The 14,174-nt window shown below is 29.9% G+C and overlaps 2 protein-coding genes across 2 annotated transcripts; one reads left to right on the top strand and one right to left on the bottom strand.

Annotated features, from left to right (window-relative positions):
• The first annotated feature begins 2,331 nt into the window (after window positions 1-2,331).
• LOC115889038 (mitotic checkpoint protein BUB3) lies at window positions 2,332-4,115 on the top strand. Its single transcript, XM_030908954.1, has 7 exons — window positions 2,332-2,839; window positions 2,911-3,055; window positions 3,108-3,241; window positions 3,292-3,418; window positions 3,471-3,591; window positions 3,654-3,793; window positions 3,855-4,115. Exons 1-7 carry the CDS (start codon window positions 2,642-2,644, stop codon window positions 3,983-3,985), a joined length of 996 nt encoding a protein of 331 aa, XP_030764814.1. The 5' UTR covers window positions 2,332-2,641; the 3' UTR covers window positions 3,986-4,115.
• A 948-nt stretch (window positions 4,116-5,063) lies between these two features.
• On the bottom strand, window positions 5,064-12,428 carry LOC115889045. Its single transcript, XM_030908966.1, has 4 exons — window positions 12,295-12,428; window positions 9,989-10,165; window positions 9,447-9,561; window positions 5,064-6,974 (listed from the first exon to the last, which is right to left on the bottom strand). The coding sequence occupies exons 1-4, from the start codon at window positions 12,350-12,352 to the stop codon at window positions 6,842-6,844; spliced, it is 483 nt and encodes a 160-aa protein (XP_030764826.1). The 5' UTR covers window positions 12,353-12,428; the 3' UTR covers window positions 5,064-6,841.
• Window positions 12,429-14,174: the final 1,746 nt, after the last annotated feature.

Here is a 14,174-nt window from a genome sequence, read left to right as displayed (position 1 = left end):
TGGCGTAACTGGGAACTGGGTACATTCAGTGCCTTCTATTAAAAGATCAGCCTACGGGCGGACTTTTGTTTACTTCATCAGCTGTACATACTTAGATATTGGGTTAGATTCCGTTTCATATTTTGTCGGTTGATTTTTGGTTTTAACTCTTTGATTTTTGGTATTATTTATTATTGTAGTGCAAAAAACTAATTATTTTGGTGTTGAAGTGACATAAACTACTACCAGATATATGGTCACTCTCGGTTTCGCATAAAAAAAAGAAATTTTAAAATTACACGTTGTGTAAGTGATTTAACCTAAAAGTGCCAATACATTTTTTACTTATCGTGATTTTTTGTGTGTGTTTTTAAGACTCTAACAATTCATCAATAAAGCTTAAGTGGAGTGTGTTTTTGGTGCTATGCCTCATCTTTGTTGTGTTCCTGGTGGAAAGGATAGTTACTAAGGATAGTTATTATACGAGGCAGCCTAAAGTGTCCGGAAGAGCAAGAAAAGTGGGTACGAGTTATAAATCAAGAGAATTTTATTGAAAATATCTTTAATAAATTTAAAAATAATATTCTCCCATGATGGTATTAATGAAAACTGGACAATTATGTTTATTTTATTCATATTGTGGAATCTCCACTCCAAGTGTTGCTGGTTCAGCTTCGATAGATTCAAACACGTAAGTAGGTATTATGATCTAGGGAAAAAATAAAGAATATGTGTATTAGAGATCATGAAAAGATTATTATTTTGAGTTCAAATTTTAAAAAAGATTTTTGTAAAGACAAGACTGATACAGTTTAAAAAGAAGAATGTGTTTTTGTTTGATAATATATAATGTATGTTAAGCATAACATATATTTGTTCAGTAATTTTTAATGAATAGTATTGATTATTTATAATACCAAATTAATATTAAATATTTAAGTGATGGCTGAATACAATATGAATAAAATAACAATAAAATTGGTATATTTGCATAATACAAAATTAAGTTTTAAGAATAAAGGTGTTACTAAAAATACTAAGTAACTCATATTTCTTTGTTTTAATTGGTCTAATGTTATTTACATTTTACGTAAGAATTATACCGTATCATCGAAAAAAATCGGCGTCTAGTTGGCTTGGAAATGAACATCGATGACATTCCCTAAATAACTGTACACATAAAATAATTAACTAGAATTTTACAATCTTGGAAAATTTGATATTCTTGAACCTTGATTCTAAATATTCTAAATTTTTTGATTTTCTTGGAATTTAGGTTCGGGAAAAACGCTGATTGATTTTTCATTTGGTTTTTCATTATTTTTATTTGGTTTAAAAAAAAAAGGTTTGGCTAACATTATAGCCTCCATCAGTGTTGTGTCATATGAAAAAAATAGTGTCGAATATAATCCAAAAAATTGCATATAAAATATTCACACCACGCACATAATGTTTACTGCGTACTCCATAGTCAATGTAGATAATTTTAGTGTTAAGAATAATAATTTTAAAAAATATGTGGTCATCTTTTGATAAGTTTATATTAGTTTATTAATTGCAGTAAACATTATGAGGTGTGAATTATATTGTATATGTAATTTTTGATTATATTCGACACTATTTTTCTCATATGACACAACACTGTGAAGGCTATAGTTAGCCGAAACGTTTTTTTAAAACCAAATAAAAATAATGAAAACCCAAATGAAAACTTAATCAGCGTTTTTCCCGAACCTAAAAATCCCAAGAAAATCAAAAATTTTAGAATAATTTAACATATAAAATGCCAGCGATCTTCATTTCATAGCCATCGCTGACGCCTTTTTTTTAGATAATATTGTATTATTTGTAAATATAATTTTTCGAACATTGATACTTGCAAAATATACATATAAATTTTGTGAATGCAAATAATAATACATCACTATTAGTAGATATTAAATGTTTTTGTTAAATTAGATCGATTTTCAAACCCCAAAATTTAAAATATATTTACATTTTACCCATTATCTTATGTACCTATACATTATTTTTACATTGTAAAACATTTGCTGCATTTGTATGGTTCATAGTTTATTTGCCAAAGTATTTATTACTATAAATAGGTATATATGTTGTAGTTATTAACTGTATATTATGTATATTTCATTTAAACTATATCATTTTTAAAATACAAACCAAAAATCTGAGGAATAATTATGTTTTCCATGTATTCTACAACATATTTATTAATCCGTTATATCTAACTAGCGTGACGTCATAAATCTCGCCCCAAGGCTGATCTTTTAATAGAAGGCACTGGTACATTTCTCGATAGCTTATGACGCCTCCCCCCCTTATAACCTCATTGGTTTATATCTGGTTTATATCATGGTTTATTTAAATCTTCGATCTGTGGGTTTTTATTTTACACTAAAATTTCCATAGATCATTGGATAACTACCATAGAACATTTTAAATTTTAAGATTGAGATTGAGACCCTGATTGAGACCTCTGATTGAGACCTTGAGAAGAAGTGAGGTTATTTTTTATATTTGTTTGGATTTTTCTTGGAGACTTTTTCTTAAGAAAGAAATAAATTGTGTTCTGTATTTAGACTTTGCTGTGTTTTTAAAAAGTTGAATTTATGACCTCTTGAATATCTGTACATACACACTATTCATGATGAAGTCTCAAGCAGAATATAAACTGAAATCACCACCGGACGATGCCATTTCTAGCGTTAAGTTTGGCCCTAATACAAACCAATTTTTACTAGTATCTTCCTGGGACGGCTACGTACGATTATATGATGTTACAGCCAATAACTTAAGACATAAGTATGCACACGACAATGCTGTTTTAGACTGTTCCTTTACAGTAGGTGACAATTTTTTTAAAATTTGCTTAAACGTTTTGAACTGAAATGTTATGATTTGTTTGCTGTGTAGGATGCAGTCCATGCATATTCAGGCGGACTAGATAATACACTGAAGTCATTTGATTTCAACACGACCACTGAAAATATTGTTGGAAGCCACAACAACCCAATAAAATGTGTAGAGTATTGTAGTGAATTAAACTGCATTTTAACAGGTAAAATACTGAAAGAAACTTTGCTTATATAAACTGCATTTAATGTTTTTAGGTGGATGGGATCACCATGTAAAATTGTGGGATCCTAGGTCTTCTGGAGCCCGAGGTAGTTATAATCAAAGTGATAAGGTTTATTCAATGAGCATATGCGGTGATAAATTACTAGTAGCCACTGCAGGAAGAAAAGTAAGAGTTTGAACATGACTTATTTCATTCTATAGCTCATTTTTGTATAGGTTTTAGTATGGGACATTAGAAATATGGCATATGCCCTACAAAAAAGAGAAACTAGTCTTAAATATCAAACCAGAGCTATAAGAGCTTTTCCTAACCGTCAAGGATTTGTATTAAGCAGTATAGAAGGTAGTTGTGGAATATATTTGTAAAATGTATTTGTTTTAATTGATTATTTTAGGAAGAGTGGCTGTTGAATATTTAGACACAAATCCCGAAGTTCAGAAAAAGAAATATGCTTTTAAATGTCACAGAATTAAAGAAGATGGCATGGAAAAAATATTCCCTGTTAATGCTATTAGGTAAATGAACACGATTTTTGTATCACAAAATGGTAAATATTTAATATTTATTTCTGTTGTAGTTTTCATCCAATTCATAACACATTTGCTACAGGGGGTTCAGATGGGTATGTTAATATATGGGATGGATTTAATAAAAAACGTTTATGCCAGTTTCACCAGTATCATACATCTGTCACTTCCCTCAGTTTTAGTCATAATGGTAAATATACAATTCTTAAACTTTTTTTCAAATAAATAAATACCTGCTTCATATTGTTTAGGCTCAGTTTTGGCTATAAGTTGTTCATACTTTTTGGAAGAAGATAATCCACCTAATCCTTTACCAGAAGATGTTATTTATATTAGATCAGTTACTGATCAAGAAACCAAACCTAAATATAGTTCAAACTAAGTAAACATTTTACACTAATATTAGTTTTTTAAGTTTTATTTCATATTCTGAAAATTTCTGTTTAATAATTTTACTTGTATTTTAATGTTTATGTCAAGTCAGCAAGTAAAATACCATTAGTATTTTTAAACTTTTATTTTTTTTAATCACCAACAGTATTTAACTTAACAAATATATTTACAATAAAAACACACATTCTGTTTAGTAATAAAACTAGACTGATTATTTTATTGCCAACCAAGTGCAGATGGAAGATGGAGGATATTTTTGAGAGATAATCAGTAGTTTTTAGAAAATAAAGTTGTTTAATAAATTAATTATTGTTGATATACAAAATATATAAAAATTAACTTACAAACAGGAAAATAGTAAAATTAAATTAAGAATAATCAGATAATTTTAAAAATAAATTACTAATTAACTCTCTTCAGTATTTGGTAGACATAGGTAACTATTGGTTTGATTTACATATAGATATATTTTAGCTGGTAATTATAGTGTCTTCTAGCATGTGACTTTGGATTAGGAGCAAAAACTCCAAGAGAACACATTAAAACATACATTTTTAAGTACTGTTGTCACAACAAATAATTAACATACTTTTACCAAACTACCCACTATTAATATTAATAGTATGATATAGTAAACGCCACGAATGTTTGGGAGTGATTCATCGGTCGCTACCATGTAAACTAATCTGTTCAAGGTCACATAAAACTTAATTCCAGTGCCGTGGTGTTTCAAATCATATGATAATCAATATATAATCTGTTGTAATTTGTTGTTTTAACTGTCAAAGTCTTGCCAAAACATATATTTGGTTATAAATATAAAATGGAATGCCCCAGTGGTCGCATTGCAAGCACACCAATGGACTGACGCACGAAAACGAATCAATCAAAGAAACGCGATATAGTATCGTCTTTGTCAGTCACGCTAACATTTTAGAATAAGTAGGAGGAGCGCAGGCAGATGATTAGACCGGGCCTTAAAAACCTACGTCTGCGATAAAAATTTACGTTTTTAATGTAAAAATGATAGCGCGCGTGTCGATTCTAACTTCGTCAAGCGATAAATCACTCCCAAACATTCGTGGCGTTTACTATACTATATATGCATCTTTTTTTAACATTATATACAGGGTGTCCCAGTATTCCGTGGACATCGAATTACTACGTATTTATGGAATCAAAATAGTCCATTGAACACAATTTACTTCTATACAAAAGTGCTTCGTTTGTCCGCTAGAGGGCATCAAACTTTTAAAAAATAAACACATTTTTTCAGATATTTAAAAACCGTTATTTGAATGAGATTTTGGGTGTCTATGGTTTGCTAAGTGCTCTAATATTTGACTTTCACAAAAATCAAGAAAAGGTAAGTGAAGAGTGAAAACTACCACCACTCCTACATAAATTTTAATATAAATATTTTTCAACTCCACCGACAGAAGCAAGAATTTATGAAAGCCAAATATTAGAGCACTTAGCAAAACATCTCATTCAAATCGGAATAACGGTTTTTAAAATATCTGAAAAAAAATGTGTTTATTTTTTTAAAGTTTGATGCCCTATAGCGGACAAACTACGCACATTTGTATAGAGATAAATTGTGTTCAATGAACTTTTAGGAATATAATTCAATTTAGAATAATTATTAAGTTATTACAGTCAGGGGTTGGAACCTTTGGTGTTACAACAGCAAAATAAAACACTAATTCATCAAAATACGCCTAAACACTATTTTATACACTGGACGCGCGTTACGCTAACCATGTTAGTTACTGTTAACAGTTTTAATCAGCTGATGATAATTCTAACATGGTTAGCGAAACGCGCATCATTGGATGTCTATGTTTTTAAACATTCGTTTAAAACAGTGTTTTGGTGTATTGTGGTGAATTTTGATATATTTTTAGTCAATAACAGGGGCGCCGGGTAGCAAAATTTCCAGATTGTTGTATTTATTACATTTTATACGTGTGTAACATACCTACACTTCTATTAATTTGAGTTATGCAGTAATAAAAGTTTTTAATACAGATACCAATTTGTGAAAATATTAATTATGCCCATTACAATCGTGTAAGGGTAGTAAAACAGACACACACAGTTACTGTATTTTATATAGATACAAAAGGAACCAAGCTAAAAACTCGGGGCAGTTTAGGGTCCCGATCAACAAGTTTATTTTTTTTAGTTAAAACTAAAAATTCCCGAAAATAAATATAAACAACGAGCTTTCAAATCACATAGCACATTTCATATACTTAGCCAGCTAAATTGATTGACCATAAGCCAACGTGGATATGAATACAGTATTGTTAGATATGAGCATAGCCGTGGATGGTTTAAAATTTGAAAAGCAGAATTGGTTAACTATCTAAGAATGGACGAGGAAACTTACTTAGAACTCTTGAAATTGATTTCTTCGAAAAACTACCAAAGTATAATGCGAATCATGCATGTACCAAAGAACTTTCTACAGTTTTTGGGCGACCTCTTGCCTTGTGGTGGATAAGATAAGTGTCGCTTAAAGTTGCCAAACTGATTGGTTTGGATGCTTATGCTCGTGGGTGCTCCGTATCCACTGTTTTTCTCTCGTGGGTGCTGGAGCACTCGAGCACCTACGCAGTCAATAACATTAAAAACATCTACGTCACATGCTAGTAACTCTAATCAAACCATATGCTTTCGTTCTAAATAAATAAATATAGAAAATGAAACATTGTGATGATTTGTTTAAAATGCATATTATCACATTGAGGCGTTAGACTTTTTTCAAATCGTTCCAAAACAGGTTGTAAGGTATTTGGTGTACTTTATACAATTGAGAATGTTGCTATAATTTTAAATCTCATGTAAAAATTATATTTAAAATAATATAAGGAATCACTACTGAAAATCCTGAATAATGTGCATAAGGATTTTTATTTGCTGAGTTACAACCGTCAGCATCATTGCAGCTTTGAACACATCCTTTGACATACCTAAAATAGATACATAGATTACATGTTTTTATAGACATAAATTTAAGTATTAACATAGTAAAAGGGCGATCCAAAAAACTATAGCGGTTTTCCTATATTTTTTACACGACAGGCGGGCAATAGAATACGGCCCTTTTATGGGTTAAATTTTCTGCACATCTAATCGCGCGCGCTGACAAAATTTTTAGTCTGCAAACTTTTTAGCTGCAAAAGTTAAACGAATACATTTTTATGGAGCGGATGGACCGACTATTTAATTGCACGTGTGCGCCATCCATAGTAATATCCTTGTTTATAAGAGTAATATATTGGTGACAAATCTGCAATTAAATAATCGGGCGACTATACAGGTCATTGCGCGCTAAAGGTCTCTGAAAGTATTATAAAATAGTATTTTTATCATTAAATTGTTACATATTTTATGATTGAGTCTTTTTCATTACGAATTATACATATTTATCAATCACAGATAACATATACTATATTATTTCGTCGTCAATATTACGATGTAACTCATTTTTTTTTATATTTTTCGGAAGAGCGATTTACAGCGCTTTCAGATGGAGCGGACCGTTCGCGACTTCGAGCAAGTACCATGAGTTTATATGAATAATTTCACATGGATCGCGTATGCTCCGTCCGGATGACGACTATCTTCAAAAAAACACGCGGACGAACAGCGCAGACGCTCCGCTCCATCTGAAAGCGCTGTTAAAGCTTCTTACTACTTTTATCTCAATACCAACCAAAAGTGTTTCTTTAATAAAAAAGAAACACAGTGGCTTCAATATATTTTGATCAGTGTTGAAACAAAAGTCGTAAAAAACTTTAAACCGCTCTCCTCAAAAATATCAAAAAATGTGTTACGCCACTTCGTGATATTGACAACGATTTGTGTTATTATACACTATAGGGTGTCCGTTATTTACAAAGTTGATCATTTCTCTTATGACGCTCTCTAAATTTTTTGTTTATATTGTCTAAAAAAAAATAACAGACCATTGTAAACCCTTAATATTCACAATAAACCTTGCCCCATAAGACGATTCATTTCCCATATAAATTACATGGGAATTTGCCACTTTTTGCAAATATTTTTTTCTCGATCTTGTTCTCTCGCAGCCATGACAATCATTGTACAGAAATTTTTCGATAAAGCTACTCCTTCAAAATTTATTCACGGTTAAAGTTAACGACTCAGTAGGTAAATACCGAGGTAAATTCCAAAATTTTTCAACTTTTTTGACAAAATTATAATTATTTTTGAATAATAACAACTACAAGATCGCCATAGCGATGAACTCCTAGATATATTACATATTTTATGTTGATGATGACATAATATGATTTGATATGTATACAATATTACAGTTGGGGGTTGGAACCTTTGGTGTTACACAGCAAAATAAAACACTAAATCACCACAATACACCAAAACACATTTTACTTTTACACTGGACGCGCGTTTCGCTAACCATGCATCATCAGCAGATGATTAAAACTGGTTTTAAAAGTTTTTAATTAATGATTAAACAAAACTACTGATGATGCTAACATGGTTAGCGAAACGCGCGTCTAGTGTAAAAGTAAAACTGTTTTGGTGTATTGTGGTGATTTAGTGTTTTATTTTGATATATACAATATACAAGGTGAGTTAAAACTAATTGTAGATATTTTACTACACGATATTTCAACTAGAAAATCCTGTATATAAGTACATGACCGTAAATTTTATCTAATTTTTTGTTTACCGATAATTTGTACATCAAAAATATATGTTTTATCATCACAATATGGTTTATATTAATTCTAGATTTACTATATAGAGTTCTAGATGTGCATAAGAATTAATCTAAAAAGGTCGTATATGTTTTTTGAATGTAAATTAAAACTATATTAGGTATTTACTTTGAATGGTCTGTACTTAATTTGCTATAAATATGGTAATCGTAACAGGAATGTTCAAAATTCTATGCCAAACTTTCTAAAATATAAAATAATTTTCTTCGTTTTTTTTTAAATGAAACACCTTATAATATTTTTTCAATATATGGAGAAATAAAAATGAATATTTTTGTACATATTTAGAGTATTTCAACATTTTTAAGGGTTTCGCAGATATTCGCGGTTTTATATTTCATATGGCATTTTCCGCAGTAAATTTTTATCAAAACCACCCAATAATTTTTCTCTCATATTTTACCGTTTTGTCCGTTAGGCAAATTTCTTTATTAGTAAATCACTGGTGTTTGCAAAAAATAACTATCTTATTTTGTAGATTTTCTTACAGTGGAAGTGGCAATAAAATACCCATAGGAATTTTTTTGAAGAGATGAATCCGCCACAGAGGTATAGACATTTTTTTAATATTAAGTACTGTAATCACTAGTTAATGTTTCCAGAATGCTATGAGTTATTTGTATGGTTAGATTTTTCTCTATATATCTATACTCGTTTATGGATTTTTCATACCTATTCGAATAGTAAAAGCTCCCACAATGCGACATGCGGACAATTTCAGTGTCAGTTGTTAATGTACCACTATCTAAAGCACACCCTCTTATGGTAATTGATGTTTGGTTATCATCTAAAATCAGTATATTTTCTAACTAAACTACTTATATGGCCCCCTATCTCACGTACTGGCGTAACTATATTTTAGTAAATTTATCAGGAGAGAACAAAATAAAAAATTACTTATATTAAAATTTTATTTTTTGCAAGATACATCGAATCTAAATATGATCGAAAAAAACTGGCGTCAGGATGTCTATGAAGTGAAGATCGCTGTCATTTTATAGGTAAAAATTATATGGGAAATATCATCGATCGTCATTTCATTCAGCAGTCGCTGACGCCGGTTTTTTTCGATCATATTATAACTATCTTGACACCGTGATAGATACAAATAAAGTACTTCTTGACATAAAAGTTGTGCCGTGTAGGGAAGTCTGAAGTGGCGTAATATCTTATTACGTGAGATAGGAAACGATATGTTTTCAAAATTTTCTTACCAAATACGCCAGTTATTTTCACACAAGAAGTGGCGGGAAAAAAGCCTTCCCTTCCTTTTCTTCCACCCATACATGGAGATTCATAAATATCACTAGTAAAATTATTGTGAAATGGATCCTCGCACGCAAGAAAATCTCTATTTACCGATATACATTTGAAGCAATCTATTGACATTGCTAAAAATTACAGTATTTTTTAATTAATATTATACATTCAGATGCAAAAAAAAACGAAACGGAAAATGTTTTCGTCAAGTTTTTAAAGTGTTATTTTTCTTATTTTTAGCCCTATTTTCATGAAGTTTTTAACATCTATATTAATATATAAAATCCTTAGTGACTGACATACTGATTAATCACGATCCTGCTCAAACCACTCAACGTAAGAAGCTCAGTCTTGGCATACAGGTTGATTCTAGGGTGTAGAGGTTCGATAAGAAGGGATTTTTCGAAATTCCAGTTCCAAGAGGGTGAAACCACCCCTCAAATATTACAATATTTTTTATTTAAAAAACGGCCAAGTTTCCGAAAAAACGCTTAAACACGTGTATTTTATTTTGTTTTTTTACATATTTTAAGATTTTTTTAAAAACGTATACAGGGTGTTTCAAAAATCCGGTCATTGATTAATCACGATCCTGCTTAAAACGCTTGACGTAAAAAGCTGATTTCTGGAAAACAGATTGACTTTAGGGTGTAGAAGTTCGATAAGAAGGGATTTTTCGAAACTCGAATTCTAAGGGGGTGAAACGATCTCTCAAATATTAAAATATTTTTTATTTAAAAACCGGTGAGTTTTTCGGGAAAATTCTTAAATACGTATGTTTTATTTTGTTGTTTTACATATTTTAAGATTTTTTATAAATTTATACAGGGTGTGTCATAAAATATGACCATTGAGTAATCACGATACTGCTTAAACTGCTTGACATTTAAAGCTGATTTTTGGCAAACGGATTGACTGTGAGGTGTAGAGGTTCGATAAGGAGGGGTTTCTCGAATCTCAAATTCCAAGAGGGTGAAAACGCCCCTCAAATATTACAATATTTGTTATTTAAAAAACGGTTAGTGTTTCGGGAAAACGCTTGGACAAGCATAATTTATTTGGTTTTTATACATATTTTGAAATTTTTTAAAAAATCATACAGGGTGTTCCAAAAAGTTGGGTAATTTCTTAACCATGATTCTGCTTAAACTGCTTGACGTAAAAAGCTTATTTTTAGCAAACGGATTTTTCGAAAGTCAAATTCCAAAGAGATAAAACTACCCATCAAATATTACCAAGTTATATAATAATATTGCCATATTATTTTTTTCTCATGCTGACATAAATGTGAGAAAATATTATCCAGTTTGTATGTTAATGGAAATTCTTGCTTTGCTTTATCATCACCATTACAAATGATTAATTCGACTCGAACGAAGTCGCTGGTACACGCTAGTACTGTATATAAATCTATCAACTTTAATTCATACTCAGTTTTTTATAAACTTTAGTATTTGGCTTATTGTTAATTGAAGGGTTGTTTTAACTTTACTACCTCCCTACTACTCTGTGCAGTAATTTCGTGAGTAACTTTTTCTAAAAGATTACTTTTCGATCAGAACCATGTCTCTTGAGCATTTTATTATACCATATTCTCCTAGAGGCTTATTGGTTTTAATAAATACTAGTAACACTAACAGAACTTAAGTAATAAGAATATTTAAAAAAATGTAACAACAATGTACAAACAAACAAAAAACTTGTAAGAAACACTTTAATATTTTGTATTGCCTTCCCCCTGCTGCTATAAACTGTCTGTAGACGTCGGTTGATAATGTTAATGAGGCTGCAAATATATATTTTGTTATGTTTTAGCATCATTCTTCTTCTTCTTTATTAACCCTCTGTATATAATAAGTCAAATACTAAAGTTTATGATAAACTGCAGAGTTCTCGAATTAAAGTTGATATATTTATATACAGTTTGTTAAATAAATCAAGGAAATAGAACTAAAAATAAAAATATTTAACATTTTAAACATGACGAAAAATTTTTCCGTCTTTTTTGCATCTGGGTGTATATGAATTTATAAAATATTAGTATCTAAGTTAATTTCAGTAAACTACGTATAGATTTTGATTTTGGAAAATGGGTATTGACTAAATTTAATACAGTATTTTTTACTTGAAAACAGATTGTTTGATTATGGTGGTGTTATTCTCAAAACAGTAATCTTTGTATATTATTAGAACAAAATACCACAATTTTATAAAACTGAAAAAAGATTATTCACTCTTGGTAATTTCATTTTATACTTACCACTTGTAAATATATTAAACAATACTAAAATTACACTATAATAATTGCATATATTCATTCTAGAAAGCGTATACTTAGAATGAAAACTGGCCTAGAAAGAAATATCGATTTCTAAAAATAATCGATGTGGACGTTATATATACTGGGCTTTTTGTTTATACGCTTCGTACAGCAGTGTATATAGTTATTTATGTTCAATTTAATGATGTATAAAACTTTTTGAGGAACATTTTAAATATAAAGACGGTCAATACCAGAACTGTATAGTCACTGGTAAATTATCTGTTAACTCTTCATGTATAATATACTTAATTATTATACTCTAAAAAGATGAGTTTAAATATATCCAAAAATAAGTCAAATAATATAGAAAAAACAAATACAGCAGACGAGTTAAATATACAGAAGTTATATTTAATTTAATGATGTATAAAAGTTTTTGAGGAACACTTTAAATATATAAAAACGGTCGATAGTGGATATAATCATTGTAAATTATTCTATAATATATATAATATGCATAAAATATATATTATACTTAATTATTATACTCAAAAATGATAAGTTTACACATCATTTAGCAAACGAGTTAAATACATGCTTTATTTTTGTACCTTCTAACAAAATTAAGGTTCTAAAAATATTTTTTAATTTGTCTATGTACAATATTTAAAAGCGAGAATATTTTTAGATGTGTAATTTTGTTTAAAAATCAATTTAAGTTAAATATATTTTATCTCCAGTAAAAGGCGCGAAACATAAATACTCTCATATGCAACCAGATATACATCGACAAATCTTGAAAATTCTAATATTGGGGGATAAGCGATTTAAGTTTATTATTTTTTAAGTAAAACAAAAATACTTATGTATTGACTCTTAATAAACTGTTGAACGAACAGGTGAATAAAATTAGCTATAATATGAAACTGAAAATTTCTTTTTGGGACATCTTTTTTACAATTGAAATTGAAAAACAGATATCCCAAAAAAGTGAGGGGATCAAAGTGATTTTTTTTTAAATGGAATACTAATTTGTTGTAGTTTATTGTACATAAGTATATAATTAAATTTGTGTTTTGATTCCAGAGATATAAATCTATTTCATAAAAAAATATACCTACTTATTATATTTTGCAGCCTATTCAAAAAGCTGAGCCTTTAAAAATGTTGCCAAATATTACGAAAACCAAACTATACTACATGTTAACTATAGTTGCGTGGGGGATCTGCGCTTACTTTATTAAAATTATTGTAATTGTAAATTGGTACAGGGTATTCAAAATATGATTTCAAAATTGTTAAAATTGTAATATTATTAAATTTATTAATTTATTATTGTGTATGTAAAATTTTTAAAAGCGGAAATATTTTGAGAAGCATTTTGAGAACAACCTGTATGTTACTTTTATTCGAAGTGTAGATTTAAAAATTGTATATTTTTTGGATGTAAACTGTTTTGAAATTTTTACCGGTTTTGCAGATATTCGGTGTATTCTATTCTACATGGCTCTTTCCTCTTTCAAACAGTGGGTAAAGTAGACGAAAAAATATTAGGTGGCGCCGGCGTTCATAAACATTTAAGTTCTACATATTTTAGAGCTAAGCCCACGGCTACACAGAAAGCGTTTGTAGCGGTTTGCGTTTTTTGCGTCTCAAGCGCTTTTTGCGATTTTACCGTTTTAAGTGCTTTTTTCGATTTGTGTCCATTAAAAACACGCAAAAGACGCGGCAGGTCTGCAGTTTCTATCAAGATGTCAATTAGTAACGTCGCAAGCTCGTGTATTCCCGGCCCGTCCAACAATCAATCCTGTGAGAAAGAGATAGGCGAGATCGGCGTCGTTGAAGCGTTGAAGAGACGAAGATAAAAGTTGCTGGGA

This window comes from Sitophilus oryzae, unplaced genomic scaffold, assembly GCF_002938485.1.
Source record: "Sitophilus oryzae breed Bouriz unplaced genomic scaffold, Soryzae_2.0 scaffold_1171_pilon_pilon, whole genome shotgun sequence".
NCBI lineage: Eukaryota > Metazoa > Arthropoda > Insecta > Coleoptera > Curculionidae > Sitophilus > Sitophilus oryzae.
The sequence above is the reverse complement of the archived record's forward strand: the minus strand, read 5'-3'. Positions and strand labels throughout refer to the sequence as shown.

What these genes read in the sequence shown, in the direction of transcription:
- LOC115889038 (XM_030908954.1), top strand. Translation starts at nt 2,642, where the DNA reads ATGATGAAGTCTCAAGCAGAATATAAACTGAAATCACCACCGGACGAT. An exon ending in TTTTAGACTGTTCCTTTACA is followed by an intron (nt 2,840 to 2,910) that starts GTAGGTGACAAT and finishes TTTGCTGTGTAG; the next exon opens with GATGCAGTCCATGCATATTC. An exon ending in TGTATTAAGCAGTATAGAAG is followed by an intron (nt 3,419 to 3,470) that starts GTAGTTGTGGAA and finishes TGATTATTTTAG; the next exon opens with GAAGAGTGGCTGTTGAATAT.
- LOC115889045 (XM_030908966.1), bottom strand. Translation starts at nt 12,352, where the DNA reads ATGAATATATGCAATTATTATAGTGTAATTTTAGTATTGTTTAATATA. An exon ending in GTTTAATATATTTACAAGTG is followed by an intron (nt 10,166 to 12,294) that starts GTAAGTATAAAA and finishes TGTAATTTTTAG; the next exon opens with CAATGTCAATAGATTGCTTC. An exon ending in GAAAATAACTGGCGTATTTG is followed by an intron (nt 9,562 to 9,988) that starts GTAAGAAAATTT and finishes TACTGATTTTAG; the next exon opens with ATGATAACCAAACATCAATT.